General features: G+C 48.9%; 2 protein-coding genes across 10 annotated transcripts in view; one reads left to right on the plus strand and one right to left on the minus strand.

Annotated features, from left to right (window-relative positions):
* The first annotated feature begins 13 nt into the window (after positions 1-13).
* On the plus strand, positions 14-6940 carry Ndufb9 (NADH:ubiquinone oxidoreductase subunit B9). Its single transcript, XM_036208166.1, has 4 exons — positions 14-181; positions 3211-3403; positions 4284-4397; positions 6723-6940. The coding sequence occupies exons 1-4, from the start codon at positions 81-83 to the stop codon at positions 6852-6854; spliced, it is 540 nt and encodes a 179-aa protein (XP_036064059.1). The 5' UTR covers positions 14-80; the 3' UTR covers positions 6855-6940.
* A 1388-nt stretch (positions 6941-8328) lies between these two features.
* Mtss1 (MTSS I-BAR domain containing 1) overlaps positions 8329-19911 on the minus strand; it is a 146916-nt gene continuing 135333 nt past the window's right edge. For 2 of the 9 annotated variants that reach the window (XM_036207861.1, XM_036207866.1), the window contains 6 exons: positions 18712-18922; positions 15289-15408; positions 14261-14455; positions 13031-13204; positions 12498-12705; positions 8329-11198 (listed from right to left, as the gene is read on the minus strand). In XM_036207861.1, the coding sequence (XP_036063754.1) occupies positions 10498-11198; positions 12498-12705; positions 13031-13204; positions 14261-14455; positions 15289-15408; positions 18712-18922 (1609 nt within the window). In that variant the 3' untranslated portion in view covers positions 8329-10497. The remainder of the gene's footprint in view (positions 11199-12497; positions 12706-13030; positions 13205-14260; positions 14456-15288; positions 15409-18711; positions 18923-19911) is intronic. The other 7 variants (XM_036207863.1, XM_036207862.1, XM_036207864.1 and 4 more) reach the window with 7 other exon arrangements.

Raw genomic sequence — 19911 nt, forward strand, 5'->3', positions numbered from 1 at the left:
CTTCCGGCTCCGCCTCGCGACCGCCCCCTTCCGGGTTCCCGGCAGCCCCCGCGGCGGCCGCTGAAGGTGAGCCGGGCGCGATGGCGTTGTGCGCGCCTCCGGCCTACCTGACCCACCAGCAGAAGGTGCTGCGGCTGTACAAGCGCGCGCTGCGCCACCTCGAGTCGTGGTGTGTCCACAGGTGGGCAGAGGGGACCCGGGGCTCGGGGGCGGAGGCCAGGAAGCCCTGTGGGCCGGGCTGCTCAGGGACTTGGGAACGGAGTGAAGGGAGCCCGTCCTTGAACCTGGATACTGACGCTGTCCTCTGCTTGACCCAGCAGAGCCGTGATGTGGGGTGGGACCAGGATCCAGCGCAGAGGGTTGGTTGCATGAAGACGTAAAAAAATACCTGGGGCTGTCATTGTTAGGGATGCAACGCTAACGTTTTCGTGACTCTGTCGTCCCTGATATTAACAGTAATACGTACATGATGTGTAGTTTGCAGAGTGATTCCGAAATTAGTGATGATTTTAGCCTTATTTCACACACGAGCAGGCTCAGGGATTGATTTGCCCACGATTGTTCAACTTCTGCGTGGCCAAGTTAAGATTAAAATTTAGGTTTCTGACGCAAAAACATAGCCAGTCTCCACCCTTCCCATCATCTTTTCTCTATTTAGCTTTATCCGATCGCTCTTTCTCATTACCCGTCTTTTTTATCTCATGCATAAATCTATTCCTTTAACCAACTGTGACTTTCTTTTTTTCTTTTCTTTTCTTTTGGAGCTGAGGATCGAACCCTGGGCCTTCCACTGAGCTAAATCCCCAACCCCCCAACTGACTATTCTTACTGTTAAGAGCCTCATATGGTGGCATATACTGGGGAGACAAGATAGCCTCAGTTACATAATGAGTTTGAGGGGCCAGCCTATGCTACTTAAGACTTTTGTTTAAAAAAAATAAACAAACAAACAACAATATAGTGTTAAAACATGTAGAATTCCATGGCCTAAAAGAAATGCAGGGTGGGTAGCAACCCAAGATGTGTAAAGCTAGCCCTCCACACTCTTATGGTAAAACCTGAAGGACTTGGAAGAAAATGTTGGAAGACTGAGTAGCCCTGGAAGGCCTGCAGAGGGTATCCCTGAATCCTAGAATGCAAGTTTGTGACTCTACCTCTCTGTTACGCAGGCGGGTGCTGTGTACAGTGTTGTACGGTTGTTAGCTTCTTTCCTAAGGTTTTCTTGTTTGTTTGACAGCACTTGCATTTCAGCTTCTATTCCAGATAGCAAATCAATAACAGTCAGTCCCCTTTTAAGCTGCAATCCCCGTGGATTCGTGGGGAAAGTGACAGGTAAACTCGTAGATCACAGAATTCTCAGTCTTACAAAAGAATTTAAGTTGCAATACAGCTGGCAATCCTGGAGTTCATTATCAAAGGGAAGGGTCAAAGTAGCTACTATGACAACGCTGGCCCAATGTGTTTCAAATCCGATACCCCTCTCAGTCCTTGCCTGAATCACTTCCTTTAAAAAAACAAACAGGGCCGGAGAGATGGCTCAGAGGTTAAGAGCACTGACTGTTCTTCCAGAGGTCCTGAGTTCAATTCCCAGCAACCACATGGTGGCTCGCAACCATCTACAATGAGATCTGGCGCCCTCTTTTGGTGTGCAGACATACATACAAACAGAACACTGTATACATAATAAATAAATAAATCTTTAAAACAAACAAACAAAAACCAACTACAAAGGTAGACATCACATGTGTGAAATCAGAGGACAACCTCAGGTGTCCGTCAGTCCTCGCCCTTCCACCTGACCTGGGACAGGGTCTCTTTGTTTTTCACTGCCGGGTATGCCAGGCTAGCTGGCCCACAACCTTCTGGAAGTCTCCTGTCATCCTCTCATCTTGAGGAGAATGGGGACTATTGATGTGTGGGCTACTGATGTGTGCTCCCATGTCTAACTTTACTTAGGTTCTGGGGCTCTGTAGTCAGGTCCTACTGCTTGTACGGTGCTTTACCCACTGAGCCGGGTTTCCTCGGCCCTCATTCGCCTCCTAGGCTGTTCTCTGGTTCCATCCTGAGGCTCTGTAGCATTGTGTATCCTGTGGACAATCCTCAGTGTTGGTGCTTGAGCTGGCTGTCTTTCCAGTTGTTTGTGAGGTCAGCTACTGTTCTTTAGACTGCGTTTATCCAAATTCTTGAAAACCAAGTTGGTTTTTTCATTTCCTCGTACTGATTCTATTCTCAAATCCCCTGCCCCAGCTAATGCCATCACTAGCAATTTAGTCACTAGGCTGTGGTCTTAGGCTTGTGCTCCAGGATTTCCTAGTTTCCCTTCTGCCTGTAACACAAGTCCTCATGCACTGTGTCTTATTAGACACAGCTTTCGAAAATGATTTCCCCTAGTAATGCCTGTTACACCACTGAGCACTTGACATATGCCAACCACTTTGTGAAGAGCGCTTTTGTATTTCAGCTCATGGAATGTTTATGTTGGCCTTTAGATACATTAAGTAATGACTCCAGACGGTGCAGCTAGTGTAGCAGTCGTCTAGAGAGGCTCACACTCGTGACCTGGTGGTCTAGATGGGTATTTGTTTTGTTTTCCTGCGTGTGGTCTGCACTCACAGTTCCCTGATTTAGGCCCTTGCCATCTGTGGCCTGAACTGTTGTCAGAAGCTTCTGATGTCTGCTCACAGTCTCTTCAGTACCAGACTGTTACTTACCTAAGGCTTGTGAGCAGGTGTGAAAAATCAGCATCTAAGGAGCACCTACATGATTTGAGTTCTTTCCACTGGGTCACACCTCCCTTCCTAGTCATCCATGCATCTCCAGGATGTGGCCCAGCATCTAGCACATGGTGGGAGGACCTGTAGTGATTGTCAGTGAATGCATAGTGAATGAACCTGCAAAAACTGTTGTATTTCCTTCCCTTTCATGTTAAAATCCTCATTCTGGGAGGAGAGAGGAAGTACTAATACAGTGTCTGTTGCTGCTGATGAGAGGAAGCTGTACTAATAGTGTGTTTGTTGCTGATGAGGGGAAGTGGCTAGGCTGTGCTAATACAGTGTCTGTTGTTGCTCTTTGGAGGGCTGCAGAGGAAGCAGTCATAACGACTTGGGAGGTTGGTGAGGTGCCAGAAAGTTGCTCATCTGGCGTGCGTTGGTAGGATCTACCCACTCAAGTAGATAACTCTTCTAATGCCCACAATCATTTGGATTTAAGGGACAAATTCCGGTACTTTGCCTGTTTGTTGAGAGCCCGGTTTGAAGAACATAAGAATGAGAAGGATATGATGAAGGCCACACAGCTGCTGAGGGATGCGGAAGAAGAATTCTGGCAAAATCAGCATCCTCAGCCATATATCTTCCCAGACTCTCCCGGGGGTACCTCCTTTGAGAGATATGAATGCTACAAGGTAAGTGATGCTGCATAGCAGCTGTTTCTCAAGAGACCGACTTCATCCCTAGTCCCAGACCTCAGCTTTATACAGCCTGTGCTTTTGAGCAGTGGCTAAGTTTTCCCTGACAGCGGAACTGTTTTCTCTCCTCTTTTCATACATTCAGCCCTAAGGTTTTGCAGAACTGAAGAATTTGGTACATAACTCATTTGGGGAACTTAGAGTTAGGCAGTTTGGATTGGTGCTGAGCATTGCTGAGATACTCAGGTAATGCTTCCATAATTCTTGGTGTTTAGGAAATGGAAGCCAGAGAGGAGTGATGCCAGCTTTCTTGGACTAACTGTAATGTTTGAGCCACATGCCTGTTTACTCTTAGGCATTCTCTCTTACCTCCCATGTCTGCTTGCCCTCTGCTTTTCATTGTTTACAATCAGAAACAGTGATAGTAACAGTTTTACATACAGACAATACACATATGTATAGTTACGTGTGTGTGATATGTTTATGTTGGTGGGTGTACTTGTAGAGGCCAGAGATAACTTAGGATGTCTCCCTCACTTGCTCTTCACCTTATTTTGTTGAGACAGCCTCACTGAACCTGGAGTTCATCGTTTTGGCTAGGCTGGGTGGTCAGTGAGCTCCAAGGACCCTTCTGTCTTCTCTTGTCCATACTAGCATAACGGGTCCTTATCAGCATGCCTGCTTTTCCATGGGCACTGGGGCCCTGAACTCAGGTTCTCAGGCTAGAGTGGCAAGCGCTTTACCTCCTGAGCCATCTCTCCAGCCATGATTGAGAAGAAAAGCCCCTGAGTTGTCTTGTCTCCTGAGCAGGCCTTGTGCATGGATGGCATTTGTAAAGGTGGCCTGTGGAGTAACACATGACTTTCTCTCCTGGCAGATTCCAGAATGGTGCTTAGATTACTGGCATCCTTCTGAGAAGGCAATGTATCCTGATTACTTTTCCAAGAGGGAGCAGTGGAAGAAACTGAGGATGGAGAGCTGGGATCGGGAGGTGCGTCTTTTGACAGTACACCGTCGCCGCCGCATTGTGATTGGTCAGCATGTGGACGGAGTTGCCTCTGTGGCTGAGGTCCACATTCCAGCCACGACAGTCACTCTAACTAGACTTTAGCTTCTCACTGTGTTCAGGATCACATTGGTCATCTTCCCAGTACGGCCCTCTCGCTCTCTAGGATGGTTTGAGTGCCTCTCTTCTCTGATTTTCTTATCCCTCCTCCCTCTTCATCTGTCCTTGCTTTCTGTCCAGTTCCTTCCCCTGCTCTAAAGCCCTAGGCAGTCTTCACTCAACTTAGGATGCTCACAGTTAGGTTTTAGCGGCTCTTGCCGTAGCGTGAGTGATAAGCTGGAGAGGACATGAGCAAACAGGAGTCCAGTTAGGGCTCTTGTAGTTTAGTGGAAGGGTTGTGTGCCCTACAGTAGTGACACAGTAGCTAGGCGGGAGGAAATAGACACTCAACATGTCCTGCGGGACGGTCACTGGTTGTGGGGGATGGGAAAGGGCAGGAGAAACCAGCAGCGGTGGTGGAGAGAGGGAAGGCTGGTAAGGTGGAGGGAGTCCCGTGTGTCCAGGGGATCAACCAATCCGAAGGGTGAAGTTGGAGAGTCTGGCAGATAGGAAATATAGATTCCAGTGGCTTGGCAACTTTGGGTGTAGGAATCTTATCTAGAAATATTTGAGTCTTCACTTGTGTGTAAAACTATAGAAATGAATGAGATCCTTGAGAGGGAAATAGGAAAAAATCTTCCTCTATTATTTTGTGGATACAAGTATGTAAATGCATTCAGGTTGGAAGCTTTGAAGATGAGACTTTTGAGTCTGCTTTTTCAGTCTCCTGACAAACAGCCAAGGGAGGTGGGTGTGGAGGGTGTAGAGCACTCGGAAAAGCTGTGTTGGGTTTGGAGAAGGTAGGCTTGCAGAGAACAATAGGCTTGCCGAGTGATAACGATGGCCCATTTGACACGGGGTAATTGGATAGTACACTGGTTTATTTCAGTATTTTCTCCTTAGCTGCTGGCTCCAGTTTGCCTATTTAGCCTTGTCTATAGCCAAGTAAGAGAACTGCAGGAAACTTAAGGTGATTCGGAAGGGAAGGATGGTCACGATAGGTAACAGGTCTAAGCTGGATTTAAAAAGGAAGTAAAGACAGAGGCTGATGTAGAGAGCTGTAGGTGAGGCAAGGGTGGGTAGATCAATTTCTGTGGAGTCGCTGTGGGCATTTTCAAAGATGGCAGGCGGACAGCAGTAGCTAGATATAGGTATCTCGGAATTCACTAGTTCTGGGGGATAAAGTCCAGGATGTTGGTATTAGAAGTCCTTGGCCAAGGTAGAATAGAAAGGCCTCTGTGGCCAAGGGGCACCCTGTTTCCTAAGAACTGCTACAATGTATAGAGGCTTAAAATGTTTTCATAGCTGGGTAGTGGTGGTGCATGCCTTTATTCCCAACACTTTGGAGTCAGAGGTATATGGATCTCTCCATCCGAGGCCAGCCTGGTCTACAAAGTGAATTCCAGAGTTCCAGGACAACCAGGGCTGTTACATAGAGAAACCCTGTCCCAAAAAACAAAGTGAAAAAAACAAAAACCAAAACAAAACCCCGAAAATAGCAGTAGGCCTGTTCCACCAGTGATCACTGAGCACCTCTCCCACATTCCTCCCTTCTCCGCCTGCTTCCACTTTCAGGGCCTCCCTCATAAGAGTCCTAGCACAGGAATTGTTGGGCAGCATGAGGCAGGATGGGGTCCACATTTCATGTGACTTCACCTGAGTCCTTGTCCTGGCTGTTCTCAGGAACTTCTTAATTTGCATCCCCAGTATAACTGCACTGGGGCTTCCTCATTTTGGAGAGCATTTAGTTAAGACGAGAATGTTTTCCTGGGACCAGCGGGAGAGACGACAGAGGAACCAGGAAGGTACCTGTGGCTTTGCCTAAGGAGTAGGAGAGGTAGAATGCTCAGCTTTACTGTGCAAAAGTGAGAACACTTGTCTGGCTCACCTGTGACTACAGCTGGGCAGGGCAAGGCAGGAAGACTGAGGAGTTTGAGGCCAGCCTGGGCTACATAGCAAGTTCTAGGCCAGTAGACACAGCTCCAGAAAAGACACTGACTTCAAAAAACAAAGACTCTTTTTCAAAGAGAAGAGTTTTTCTGATTTGTACCATCAGATGTGGAATTATGCAGGCTTATGTGAAGTAAACACTTCTTGGTGCTGAGACTCGGGCTGGAAGGAGATGCATCACAGGAAGGCTGTCATGTGACCATGGCAGATGGCTCCTACACTTAGATCCCTGTTAATCATTCCTTCCTTGTCCCCTTCTAGGTTAAGCAGCTGCAGGAGGAGACACCATCTAATGGTGCTTTGACTGAAGCTTTGCCTCCCGCCAGAAAGGAAGGTGACTTGCCCCCACTGTGGTGGCATATTGTGACCAGACCTCGGGAACGGCCTACATAGACACAGGACCTCACTGTTGATGCTTGCAAGTGAAAGAAGTTACAGAACATGTTCACACTTGCCCTAATAAAAATAACTAAACACGACTGGCTATGACTGAGGTGTTCTTCCAAGGATTACTGTGGCACCAAGTGTTTGCCTGTATTGTGGTTTGGTTTTTACCGTATATACCATGTTAAAAAAAATTACATGTAGAATTAGCACGTGCTTAGTGAATAAAAACTTTGGAACAGTGGAACAGATGCAAGATTGTTGGAACCAGGCTGACGTTTTATCTTTGTGAATGTGCGGTTGGGTCCACGTATGCAGGGCAGAGAACAGTGCAGTTGGTCCTCACCTTCCATCTTTGAGATGAGGTCTGTTATGCACTGTTGTGCCCAGCTACATGGGTCTGGGGCTCCAAACTTAGAGCCTTGTAAGGGCCATATCCACTGAGCCATCTCCCTAACCCAACTGAGCTGAGGTGGAAAGATAAGGCTTAACAGTAAGTAAATGGAAGGAATAACCAGAGAACTAATGAGGACTTTCAAAGAAAAAAGCCCAAAGATTTAAGTGGTTTCTCAGTGACCTTCACATTTGCTGAGTTACAGGCATGTACTACCACCCCTAGCTACTTTCTTGGTTCTCTATAAAGATTTTACTAATGGGATTTTGGTCTTTGAAAGCAGCATCTCTCTGTGAGGAGCACACAGGAGGCATGGAGTTCAGAGCATTCTGGAGTGAAGGGTATGATGTGAGATGCAGGAATCCAGCTGTGTGTCCTCTGTTGAGCATGGATCATTTCCAGTCAAAGGTAAGGCTATATAGCAGACCTTTTTTAGTATTCCAAGAAGTTACTTCTTTAGAAGGTAAAGCAGAGACTCCAGAGCTACCCAGAGAAACCCTGTCTCAGAAAACAACAACCACCACAGGTAAAGCAGAGGTGGCCAGCAGCCAAGCCTGTTTATCCCCAGGACCCATGTATGTGAAGGGGATAACTGATGGCCACAGTCCAATGACCTTCATATACACACCATGGCACACTCGGGCCAGCATTTTCTGTTTTTTTGTTTTGTTTTGTTTTTCAAGACAGGGTTTAAAGGAGTGTGTTACCACTGCCCATCATGCCAGCATTTTAAAAGGTGCACACCTCTAATCAAGGCACTCAGGACACAGGCAGGTAGATCTCTGTTGAGTTCAAGACTACCCTGGTCTGCAGTTTCAGCTCAGCCAGGGCTGTATAGTTGAAACTCTGCCTTAAAAAAAAAACAAACCCAAAAAAACAAAAACGAAAGCAGTCCTAAACTGCCAACAAAACTAGTTGCTTTTAGGTTTTGGTTTAACTCATTGGAACTGTTTTTTAATAGTTGAGGCAACTCCTGCCCTTAAATCTCACAAGTGCCACAGAAATAACTTCTTGAACATGCTCTATACTCAGCTCCAGACTCAGTTCTGACACTTGACAAGCTCTCAAACAACGTGAATGAGACTTCAGGACTGTTTTCCTTAGTGGTTCTTTATTTTTAAGGTAGGCTGAAGCAATTGTTACAATGTAGAAGGGAGACACTTTACACACTGTTCTTTATACAAGTTTAGAACAGAAACTGCACAGGGAGAGGTCAACTCTCAGTACAAACTAGCAACTAAAGCACAGTAATTTACCTCTCGAAAGGGTTTGCTTTCAGCTGTGACACTGCTTTTACAATATGCAAAAACACAAACAGAACTACCCAAAGTGTTTGTCACATTCTCTCTACATTGAATTTGGCAACAGTTTATATTAACTTTATTCAGATTATACTAACGTTTAAAAACTAAACAAGTGAAAAGCTGTACCAACGTACAGTTACATCCATTCCTTTCAAAGGTTTAAAATACCACTTGTATCTATTAGAATGACCTTGCAGCGATTTCTGCATCTGCAAAAACCATCTCAAGCATCATATGCACAATGCATCAGCTACTGTGAGTCATCAAGATTGGTGGGCTAAACCACAGGCACTACTGTTTGCTTATAGTCTGTAAAAGGAGCTTGTTTTTCAAAGAAAAGAGCTTAAGTCATTTCTAATAATCATGCCTTTGCTTTAAAGCCATAACATAAAATGTCCTTTGAGCAATCACAGCAGGGTTAAATGTTAATATATAGAACAATGAATGACTAGAAAAACGTTACTCTCACATCCAATGTGGTTATGTATTAAAGTATAAGTTTACGTCATTGGAGGCTAGAGCCAACAGAGATCTGCCGAGCACATCCGACCCACCAAGCTTCTTGTCCTAGAAAGTCAAATGTGTACTGTCAGTCAGCTTCTGGACTGCTGAGGGCCTTTGCCTTTTTGACACAGCTGTCTTCAACAGAATCCCTTGAAATCTACAAATATCTCTGTTGACTTTAGGGATGTAACAAATTTAACTTCCACTTGAGAAAAAAGACATCCATTTAAAAAAATAAAGAACAAACATTGCCTGAATAGAGATCAAACTCCCAGAGACAGTAAATAAATCCTTGCTCTGGTGTTCAGAAGCCAATCGGTGCCCTTATTTAAGGAACGGAAGAAAAACAAGCCCCCTGATTGGTAAGCACATTGGCAAATTGCTAGACTCCAAGCTGGCTACCTTTGATAAATCTGTTTGAGGTTTTTTTTTTTTTTTTTTCTCTTCAAAATATCTGGGCTTTTCAATGTACCCAGCCTGCTGGGCACAGTTAAGTAAAAGGCATTTTCTCTATCTAAGAATTCCCTGCTATCATTTTTAAATGTTCACGTTTTCTGAATTGCCTTACCCCGTTGGATGTATTTGGATTCGGTGGAAGTGAGTATAAGAGACGAGAAAGCAAGAGGGGTCTATGTCTACCTGTGGCAGCAGCATGCGCGGGATTGGATGTGGGTGCTGTGTGCGGTCAGGAGGAACGCTGAGAGAAAGGAAGTCCTTAAACCCTACAGAAACAAACACTGCAATCTAGTATGGCTTATTCGGATGCGTTAACCATGAAGCTACTGGAAAGTCACCTACAAGGCTACTCTTAAATGTAACAGGATTGGCTAAGTTGACAGTGTGCCCCTCCCACAGCCCTCCCCCCAATCCCAACACAGCCCACCATGTCCAGTTTACTTCTCTGCATATTGCTCAACTGTCACGCCTGCAGTTCTCATCCAGAACACAGTACATGAGAAAGGGTTTTACCCCATCCATTGTGTTTGTCCATTAAAATAACTTGAATTTGCTTCTAAACTAGACGGCTACAATGCATCTACAAAAGCCTGAGGGAGAAAAAGAAAAACTAAGTATGTCATCCTTTTGTGAAATTACTCCGAGGTTCCCAGTCCCAACCCACCCCCTCCCCTTTACGCATTTAAAATTTTACAAAGACTTGTAAAAAAGTTAAATGGAATTTGGCACCTTCAGAAAAAATCAAAAGGGAAACTAAGATTAAAATATGCAGAAAGAAAACTGTCAATATTTACAAATTAAAAGGTCAAGATTATCTCAATTACATATGTTGCTTTTAATTCTTATCTAAAGATGAATACTTTTAAAAGAGCAGAATTCCGAATTGCCTACAAAATCCTTTGCTTGATTATACTGGAATGGATCAGACAAATTAGGTTTTATTAATGAAAGAGTTCATTCCCCACTGGCAGCATTTCCTGGGAACTAGGAGAACCTAAGAGAAGCGAGGGGCTGAGCGATCATTGGTGGTGGTCTTCTTCAGTTTTACACCCCTCCGGATGGCGTTCAGCATGTCTTCTCCTTGAGGACTTTCTCTTGGGCTCAGGTCTGCGGGGTCACTGTCTGGAATCGGGCCTGGGGAGACAGTGGCACTTGGGGGATCCCTTTCCTGGTCTTCAGCCTCGCTCTCTGGAATCGCCTGTCTGTGCTCCTCGGGTATACAGGGCTTTGGGCCTGGAAGTGGAGGGTTGACAGAGGCTTGGCCACTCCACAAGGAAGAGGGTATGTTGGGGACACCCTGGGGTCCCTCCCCCACAGAGGGAGACTCAGGGCTGTGCTCACCCCGCTCCTCTGGCCCATCGGGAGGGGATGGCAAACCCCCCGGGAGGTCTGGGACAGTTGGGGTCTTGACAGGGATCACTGGTGTCTTGATGGGGATAGGGCCAGCTCCAATGGTCCCCCGACGGACAGAAGGCTTGGTGGAAGGGGTCCGTCGAATGGTCGCAACCCCTGGTGTGACCATGGCAGGTCCGAGCGTGGTGGGAAGGCCAGCAGTTGAGGCTGGACGCTTGGCTTGGAACATCCGCCTGTAAGACTGGCTGATGTCACTATTCCTTGGAATGGTCGAGGACTTGTCAAACTCTTGCTGCTCTGCCTCCTGGTCACCACTTACAGAGAAATAATCATAATCTGAAACTGAGGATAGGATCTGATTAGATTAGACAGGTCCAGGTCCAGGCCGATAACTCTTCTTTTCATGCCATGGTGGGAATACAGGAATCACATTAGGCAGAGTACACATGGCCTCCCCCTCCCCTGCCCAGATGCTGACACGTCTTCTGCCTCAGTACTGACTTCGTACAGGAGCCCTTTGTACCAATGGACCCTGGGCACCCACAACAGAGAACTGTGAGATGGGGGAAGGACCTAAGACCGCTGGGCTGTAACAAAGCTGCACCAACCACCTCGGAAGGAACAGAGGATGAAAGGAGATAAATTTGTCCCATCCTCTGGTCCAGAATTAGACACAAGAAAATTCACATAGACCAGCGCTGGCCTTACCATCTCCCTGACAACTAACTGCTTAAGTGAAGGCTAGAGAAGAATGGAGCTCCTAAAAACAAAGTACAGAGGCTTGTGGGCTCACACCTGCTTTAAATGGTGCTGTGCTTATCTCAGGCCACGGGGGAGGGGATGCTCACAGTGCACATCACATGACCAAGTTTCTGAAGGGTACATGGACCAAAATTTGCAGCTTGAGGACAGATAATTCCTTGTTGGGGTAAGGTCTGGGAGCTACTGTTCTAGAGAGTTTAGTGTAACTCCCAATCTCTACCCTATGGATACCAGTAGCATCCCTGCAGTTCTGACTACTAAAGATATGTCCAGACTTTGCTCAATGTCCCTGGGGTGGGGGTGAGGGGGCGCCTTTACTTGAGATTCACTGGCTCGGACTCATTACTCAATTCCTGGACTCACGAATTGCAAGTTGAAAGGGCTTTTGGCCAACCATCACTGAGTGATTCTGTCTGTCAGATGTCCGTTTTGCTTGCCTTGTGTGTGTGGTGTGATGAGGGAGAGGCGGGGTAGATAGGGGCTTTGACTGACGAGGTTAATGACTTAGGTGCTAGACTCCATCTCTTACATGGGAGCTATGTGGATCTGGCCAAGCTCCTGAGCCTCGGTGTCCACATTTGTAAAACGGGGAGACAGCCTCTCTCCCGTGCATGATTGTGAAGATTAAATGAAAAAGTTGTGTTACACACAGAGAGCAAAGCAACATGAAGCTGTTATTAACTGTCTCATTTCAGGCAGGGGAGCACTAGACACTGACGGTGAAAAGTGAGCAAACTGCCCGTGTGTGACACAGCAGCTAGCTACCTGTCAACTACAGCTCACTGCCCCAAAGCACCCTCAGATGACAGTAATTCCAAAGCCCATCTGTAGCCAGGAGTTATGCTGCGTACCACAGCCACCAGCTCGCTGCCTCCTCACCTGGAGCCGCCCGGAAAGCCGGACAGCAAGCTGGGCGCCTCGTACCTTGGGAGGGGATGGTGTCCTCGGAACAGCACGGGGTGGTGGTCTGAGTGCTGTAGCCGCTGGAGCACTGCAGTGAGTCTCGGCTACTTCTCTGCGTGTCCAGCTGGAGGCCCCGTGACAGGGCAAGTGCCAGTTCCTCACAGGCCTCCATCTCCTCACCAGGCTGCAGGGCAGAGGACAGAAACACACAAGCCACCAGGGACATGAAAACTCAGAGACCAGAGCCACCCCACACACACTGCTTTAGGTGGGACCCCAGACCACTCTGATCACCACGGCAGCAGACTCAGGTGGCTGCTTAGACCCGTATAGTTCTCATTCAGGAACTGGGGAGCTCTATGTCTTAGGGGAACACAAGGATTCTCCTGAGGAAGACTGGAACCCTACTCCTCCAGCTGCTAGGCCACCTGGGCCCCAAGTGCTGACAGTGGTCCCCATCTTAGCCCAACTATGTGAACCCAACCAGATATAGAGAACAGGTGTATCACCCTGGTGGCGGCTGACATAGTCATGCTCCTTGGTCTCTGCACCTCCTCAGCAGCTGCGGGTGGACCTCCTGTAGTCGGGGGCCCTCCCCCATTGGAGTCTGGCTCACGTTTCTCTTTGCGGCGTTGAAGGGTGTTCACCAGTGGCTGGTCATAGGGTCCTGGCTTTGCCCAGTCCTGAGTAGAGCAGTGTGGTCAGGAGCCATGGCCTCCAACCCAGATGGAGGCTGCAGCCACCTATTCACAGTTGCCCACACCAGGCAGCTCTAGCAGAGGCTAGCCCCTAGCTTTTCTGCCTGCCCAAACTCAATGAGGGTCCCTAGGTACCTCCCTTCCCCTCATCTCTGCCCAAAGATTAAAAACTCTCAACAATCAGGCAGGCAGAAGCCACGTGAGAAGTGGTCGTTATAACCAAAGCAACAGCCCGGAGAGAGAGCCATCCCAAGGAGACTGGTCTGCCCTTCTGCCTGAAGAAACCACTCTCCCCAGTAAGTGAATGACGTGGCCAAGGCCAAGTGGCCACCAGAGGGCACTAGAGTACCACCGGCCACTCTACAGCTGCACTCTCCAATTCTGGGAAGCTGGGCCTCTGACAGGGCTCTGCAGGTTTTGGACTCTATGAGCAATGAAGTCACAATCTGCTCAAAATGCTGGCAGCCCGGGCGGGGACTGACTGACCTCCTGGAGCCTCAACTGCCCTGGTGGAAATCACTTAAAAACCTTGGTTTTCATACTGCAGCAAACGTGTTTCAATATAAACCAATCAAAACCAAAGTCTTCCTACGCTACTGCACTACAGCATAATGACCCAAAGCATACTCTCCGCTGCAGTTCTGTTGTAGGTGTCATTAGGGGGCCAGGTGGGCATACGGCCAGGGACAACAGTATAGGCTCTGATGACACACACTGTGTAGGTGGCCCAGGAGGGAATGAAGCCAGCAGGCTCCACCCTGATGCAGAGCCTGGCCTTCACACTCCGGCAGTGCCCTTTAAAGTCCCCTAAAGGAAGATGGGGGTTCTGTTCCACGTGGACAGCATCTCCAGTTGTTTCTGTTGTCCCACCCACCCCAGGGGGCTTCCTGAGGAAGAAGGGGTGTGGGGAAGAAGGCAGAGTGTGAAGGAAAGGGAGGGGAGGGGAGAGTGGAGAGGAGGATGGAAGAACAGAAGAAGAGGGGTGTGGAAGGGAGGGAAGGGGGAGGAGGAGCGGGGTGGAGGGTGGGGGGAGACACAAACCTTCCAGCTAGGGATCTGAGATGACCGGAACATGCCGGGCCCAATGGTGTAATAATGAGCGTAGTCAGGAAGGTGGACAGAGGTGACCCGAGGGAGCAGGCGGGAGGCAGGCAGGCAATGAGGGGAAGGGCCTGCACCCACGGGCCCCGCATGGGACTCACTTGATAAACTACAGTGAGAAAACCCATTAGACAACTAGAAACAAACAAAAAGGGGGGAGAAAAGGAAAAATTAATATAACAGGATGAGGGCAGAGACACAAATGGCATTGACACTGAGGGCCGGCGGGGGCGGGAGGAAACCTGAATATTCACAAACAAAACCAACATGGCGCTCTTCTGCCTGTGGATGCTGCATGATGCAGGAAGAGAGCCAGGGTGCAAAGAACGCACTGACTTAGCGCCCAGCAAGTACTCAGGTCAGGGGACTATCTGAGCTGGGTTTTAAGATAGTTTAGAAATGGACCATTATCCTTAGTTTGCAATGTTCGTGGTATTTTAATTTTTTTTTTTTTTAAACTCGTGAAGCATAATTTCACTGTGTCAGGGACTGACTTATTTCATTATTCGAATAGTTGGAGGTGTTCTCAAATGAATCTGTTCAATTCTAGGTTTCCCAATCATCACACTGCTCAGGAGCAGATTCCAGTATCAAGGTCAGGGGGTCAGGGAGATGCAAACAGAAAGGCAGGAAAGCACATGGCCTCCAACACAGTGAGATGTCACATCCAACAGTTTCGTGGGATGGTCGGGAAGGAAGAGGGAGAACGGATGAACACAGACACCTACTCCGGGAAGAAGCCTTCACATCTCCAAATTCCCCATAGCCCTTTCCTCTCCCTCACTAACCACACTGCTGGGCAGCCAGGGGGCCCTCCACCTGCTCAGGTCCTATCCCACAGAGGGCCCAGCTTTTGAGCAGATCCTGAGTTTCCAGGTTCCTACAGCTGTGATGGCTTGTGTGTGCAGCAGGCAGGGGGGGTGGGTCAGGAAGAACAGCCCACCATGGCTGCGACCCTGGCCAGTCACCTTCTCGGTGGACACCCAGGCGCCCATGGTGGAGCCTGAGCTGACTGAGGTGGGGGAGCTGCACTCGCTCACTGACTGGCAGGTCTCCGATGCTTCTGAGGAGGCCGAGCTGGATGAGTTCTGCAGCAGGGGGGAGCCACACGAGGGGGCCGACAAACCAAACCACGGGCCACCAGAAATCATAATTCAAATAAAGGAAGGGGGACAGGGGGGGAGGGGCAAGGACGGAGAGGGAGATAGACAGACAGACACACAGACACACACACACACACAGAAGAGGGAGGGATGAGAGAAGCAGAGGGTTAAGTTAAGGCTTATTTTTCACCCACACAGGTTTTAAGAAAGCCCTGGAAAAGCAAGGTGAGATCCAGCCAAGCTCTGGGCCTGCTGACATCACCTGGCCTGTGTGTCTGGCAGAGGCCGCGGACTCAACACACTGGACCTCCCAGCAGGGCTATGTGCTCTGGGGCGTATGGTACTATACCACAAGCTCAGGTCCCTCCGGAGGACCCTGTAGGTGCACAAGTTATCATTGGCTGCACAAAACTAGGCAGGCTGTGGTGGGATGGTGACACTAAGGGCTCTAATTCCCACCTTCGTATTGGGCCCAACACAGCTTCTGCTCCATATGGCGGGACCTCCAGTCTCAAAGACACATTTGAGGCACTCTGGCTGGGGAGTGATTTGAGTAGGGAAGCCCTGTGGTCAGTCTGTGTTTCTAGTGGCCAGAGCACTGCAGATTGAAGCCTCTGGAGAGGACCAGAGGACCCGGTTGGGGAAATGTCCCAGTGCTGATGGCACTAAGTCCACATGCCTGCCAGTCTCCTGCCCCTAGCCTGGCTTGCTGCCGTCTTAGTCACTGATATGCCTCGTTCTTGTAGCCTGATGTGGAGGTTTTAATGAGAATGGGTCCCATAGGTTCCTATATTTGAAAAGTTGGTCACCAGTTGGTGAAACTGTCTGGGAAGGATTAGGAGGTGTCCCCTTGCTAGAGGAGGCGTGTCACTGGGGATAGGCTTTGTGGTTTCAAAAGCCCATGCCATTCCCAGCTAGCTCTCTCTCAGCCTCATGCCACCAAGCTTCTTACTCCAAGTTCCTCACTGGTTTTGTTTGTTTGTTTGTTTTGGTTTTTGGTTTTTCAAAACAAGGTACCTGTCCTAGAACTCACTCTGTAGACCAGGCAGGCCTCAAAACTCACAGAGATCCGCCTGGCTCTGCCTCCCGAGTGCTGGAATTAAAGGTGGTCACCACCACTGCCCAGTGAAGCTCCTCAATGTTACCTGCAATCTCTAGCTTAACCCCACTTTGACTAAATAAGCCCTTCAGCACTGTGATTTGCCTCCAGAAGTGTGCCTGGGTCAACTGTCAAAGAGACCAGATTCATGTTTCTATCCTCTCCACCCTCCTCAAAAGGATGCCTAGCTCCCCATCCTGCAAGGTCAAAGGACCAAATACATACTCAGTAACTTGATGTCTGGTTTGCAACCCATGATCAGAAACGTAAAGGTTTGGATTAATGCTTAGTCTCTACCGTTTCCCAGCTGTGGAAATGTGGACTTCAAGCTCTGAGCCTTTATGTTTTTCACCTTGAGAAGGGAACCAACAGCATCTAATCACACCACAGGGGAGGTGGAACCCTCCGGCTGGTGTGATTCAGCAGAGGTCTTACAAGTTCCTCTTTATTGTACAATTACAAACAGCTGTGTTGTCTGAAAAAGAATAATTCTCCTTTTAATTCTGCACCACTCTGTGGCTTATTATAAACTCCCTAAGGCTGGGGGTGTAAGACAACAGTCGATCGTTTGCCTGGTATCTGAGAAAACCCGGGTTCCATACCCAACATACAGAAAGCCTAGTGTGTGTGTGTGTGTGTGTGTGTGTGTGTGTGTGTGTGTGTGTGTATCCACCATGAGTTCCTCATCCAGCATCAACAAAACAGAGAAAGCCTACTGACATGTGTGAGGCCATCCGGAGGCTGACGCTGGGTGTCCTCCTCTACTGCTACCTACCCTGCCTTTTTGAGACAGCCCCTCACCAAACCAAGGTTACAGGCATGTGCCACTTCATCTGACTTTTAAATGGGTGCTGAAGATCCATATTCAAGTCTTTGTGCTTGACTGGCAGGTTCTCTACTGGCGGAGCCGGCTCCCTAGCCCCAGAAACTCTACTCTTAGGTACCAGCAAGGCAGGTACAGGCTCTCTCTCAGATTTCTGAAACCCCCAATTTACTGCCTTTTGTTCCCCCAATGTTACTGGGGGGCAGGGCAGAAACCATGCTTGGACCACCAAGAGAAGTATGAAAAGGGTGCAAGGCTTGGCTTTCTCAGGAAGGGTTATGGGGTACAACAGTATGTTAATTTCCAATCCATTAGAAACATACAGCTATATACTGCACCCTGACCGGCCTCTAAGGAGGCAAAGATTCTGCCTCCTCCTGACCACATGCACTCAGCTTGAGAGCACAGCGGGAACGGTTTAGTGAAGCATGCAACAGGAATGGCGGCGGTCAGGGGGCCAAGCCGAAGCACCCCAGCTGAGACAGGCACACTGAAAGTCAATGTAGCACTCGGCCCTAAGCCTTTCTGTGGGAAGCTGTGTCTCTAAAGGGGAAAGAGAGGGGAAGAGGCCACCATACCTCAGATGGCCAAATCATGCTGAAGAGCTTTGAATTACAGGTTCTGCACTTGCTAAGACTTTGGCAGAGCAACAAGGTTCTCTGACCCAGCCCCCAACCACCACCACCCTGCCAGCAGGTGGCGCCACGGGACCCAGTAAGTGGTGGCACCAATCATGTCCTGGCATTGTGTACACTGTGCTAACTAAGGAGTATTGAGCCAGAGGTGGCAAACTGGCCCTAAGAAACAGGCACCCCTGAGGGATACGTACACAAATAACACACATGAGGGGTACCCCATGCCTGGGCCAGCCCCTGCTTGCCAATGCAGCAGGCACATCAGACTGGGTGGGTACTATCCAAACTAAAACAGATGTAGTCACGTAGCCCTCCTTCTCCCAGGGTCAAAGTGCCAAGGCGTTATCCACAGGGGCTCTCACCACCATTCCCACTGGCAACACAATTGATGGTGGAGGACGCAGTGCTAAGGAACCCCTACTCAGTGACAGGGCCTCTGCCGGGAAGAGGGTGTCCCCACTGCGGATCACAACATCATACCAGACTGGGCACTCACAGGGATGCAAGAGAAAGTCCAGTCTCGGTGGGGCTGTCTACTTACATGTGATAGCTTGCCAAACCAACATGGTATTGTAACTACTACTGGATGTTGAGAAAGGCTTCCAAGCCCTACTTAAGAGCATCTCTCTCTTTGGGAAATACCTTACAAGACAAGGATTCGGTTCCAACCCCCCAACATTGGCCACAGTACCCTGTGTGCCTGCTGCTCTTTGGGTCAAGGGCATCCTTACCTGGTTGGCAGCTTCAGGTGGCATGGGGGACGGTGACTTGGATTGGAAGGCGTCCTGGGATATGAATCCTGAGTCATGGGAGGACACGCTGGACAGCCTCACAGGTGCCTGCTGGGCCAGGTTGGAGCTGCGGTAGCGGTAATGGGAGCTGGGGGAATGGGAATGGGAACCGCTGGACCGGGAGTCGCTGCTGTTGACACTGTTCAGGCTGCTGTGGGGGACAAGCGGAGGGGGCAGGCATGGAGGAGAGGGGAAAGGGATGAAGAGGGAAATGGACAGCAAGGGGCAAAGTGGGGAAAAGCACAAGAGAACATCGTCAGCCCCCTACTCTGGAGAAGCAGTACAAACCCCAGGACGTGTTGTCAAAGACCAAATCGAGCTGGTAAATGAAAGGCTTTTTTAGGTAAACAGTAAGAGAGCTACGTCTCAGGTCTCTAAGGGTATGATGTGACGGTCTTAGTATACAAGCCTGTAGTTAAGTTTAAAAAAAAAAAAAAAGCAGCAGCCAACGAGGCCCAACTCTACTATGCCACTTAACAAAGCTGGGGGACAAACACTTGTGATATAAAGAAGGACGTGGGGGTGATCTCATCTGCCTGTGGTAGCCATGACCCTGGAGCAGAACCTACTAAGTCCATAACATGTGACATGGTCTCACATCCTGGGACGGACCACCTGGGATGACCAGAGGCCACACACAGCTAGACAGCACTGGCCGACACCCTAAGCTGATTCCATTGGAAGGTGGACTCCACCCACCCTGCCAAAGCACATCGGCAAATCAACTCGGTATGACCGAGTGCAAGCATTTTATTTTATTAACAGAGCTGGTGAGCTGACTACTGCCTTGACTCCCTCGTGGGTTTCTCTGTTGAACTATCTGTGGGCTGGGTGTTACGGCATAAGCAGCTTTCAGTGAGGAGAGCCGATAAACACTAAGCTGCTCCCATCTAAGGTGAACCAGTAAGGAGGAAGAACAATGACTCCCACCCTTGAGGTGCTCTGCCTGCATTCCGTTCCCTAGTAAGAACGTCCATGCTCCTATGAAAACCAGACCGCTGAGGAGAGTCCCGGGTTCCAGGCAAGCAGAGCTAAAATGTGAAGGGTGATTACAGAGACACCTGGGGTACGAAGCGGCCAAGAGAAGTCTCGGGGTTTGCAAACTTGCGGTTTCTGATCTGCATTAGGGGAACACAGGCA

Source organism: Onychomys torridus, chromosome 16 (assembly GCF_903995425.1).
Source record: "Onychomys torridus chromosome 16, mOncTor1.1, whole genome shotgun sequence".
Taxonomy (NCBI): Eukaryota; Metazoa; Chordata; class Mammalia; order Rodentia; family Cricetidae; genus Onychomys; species Onychomys torridus.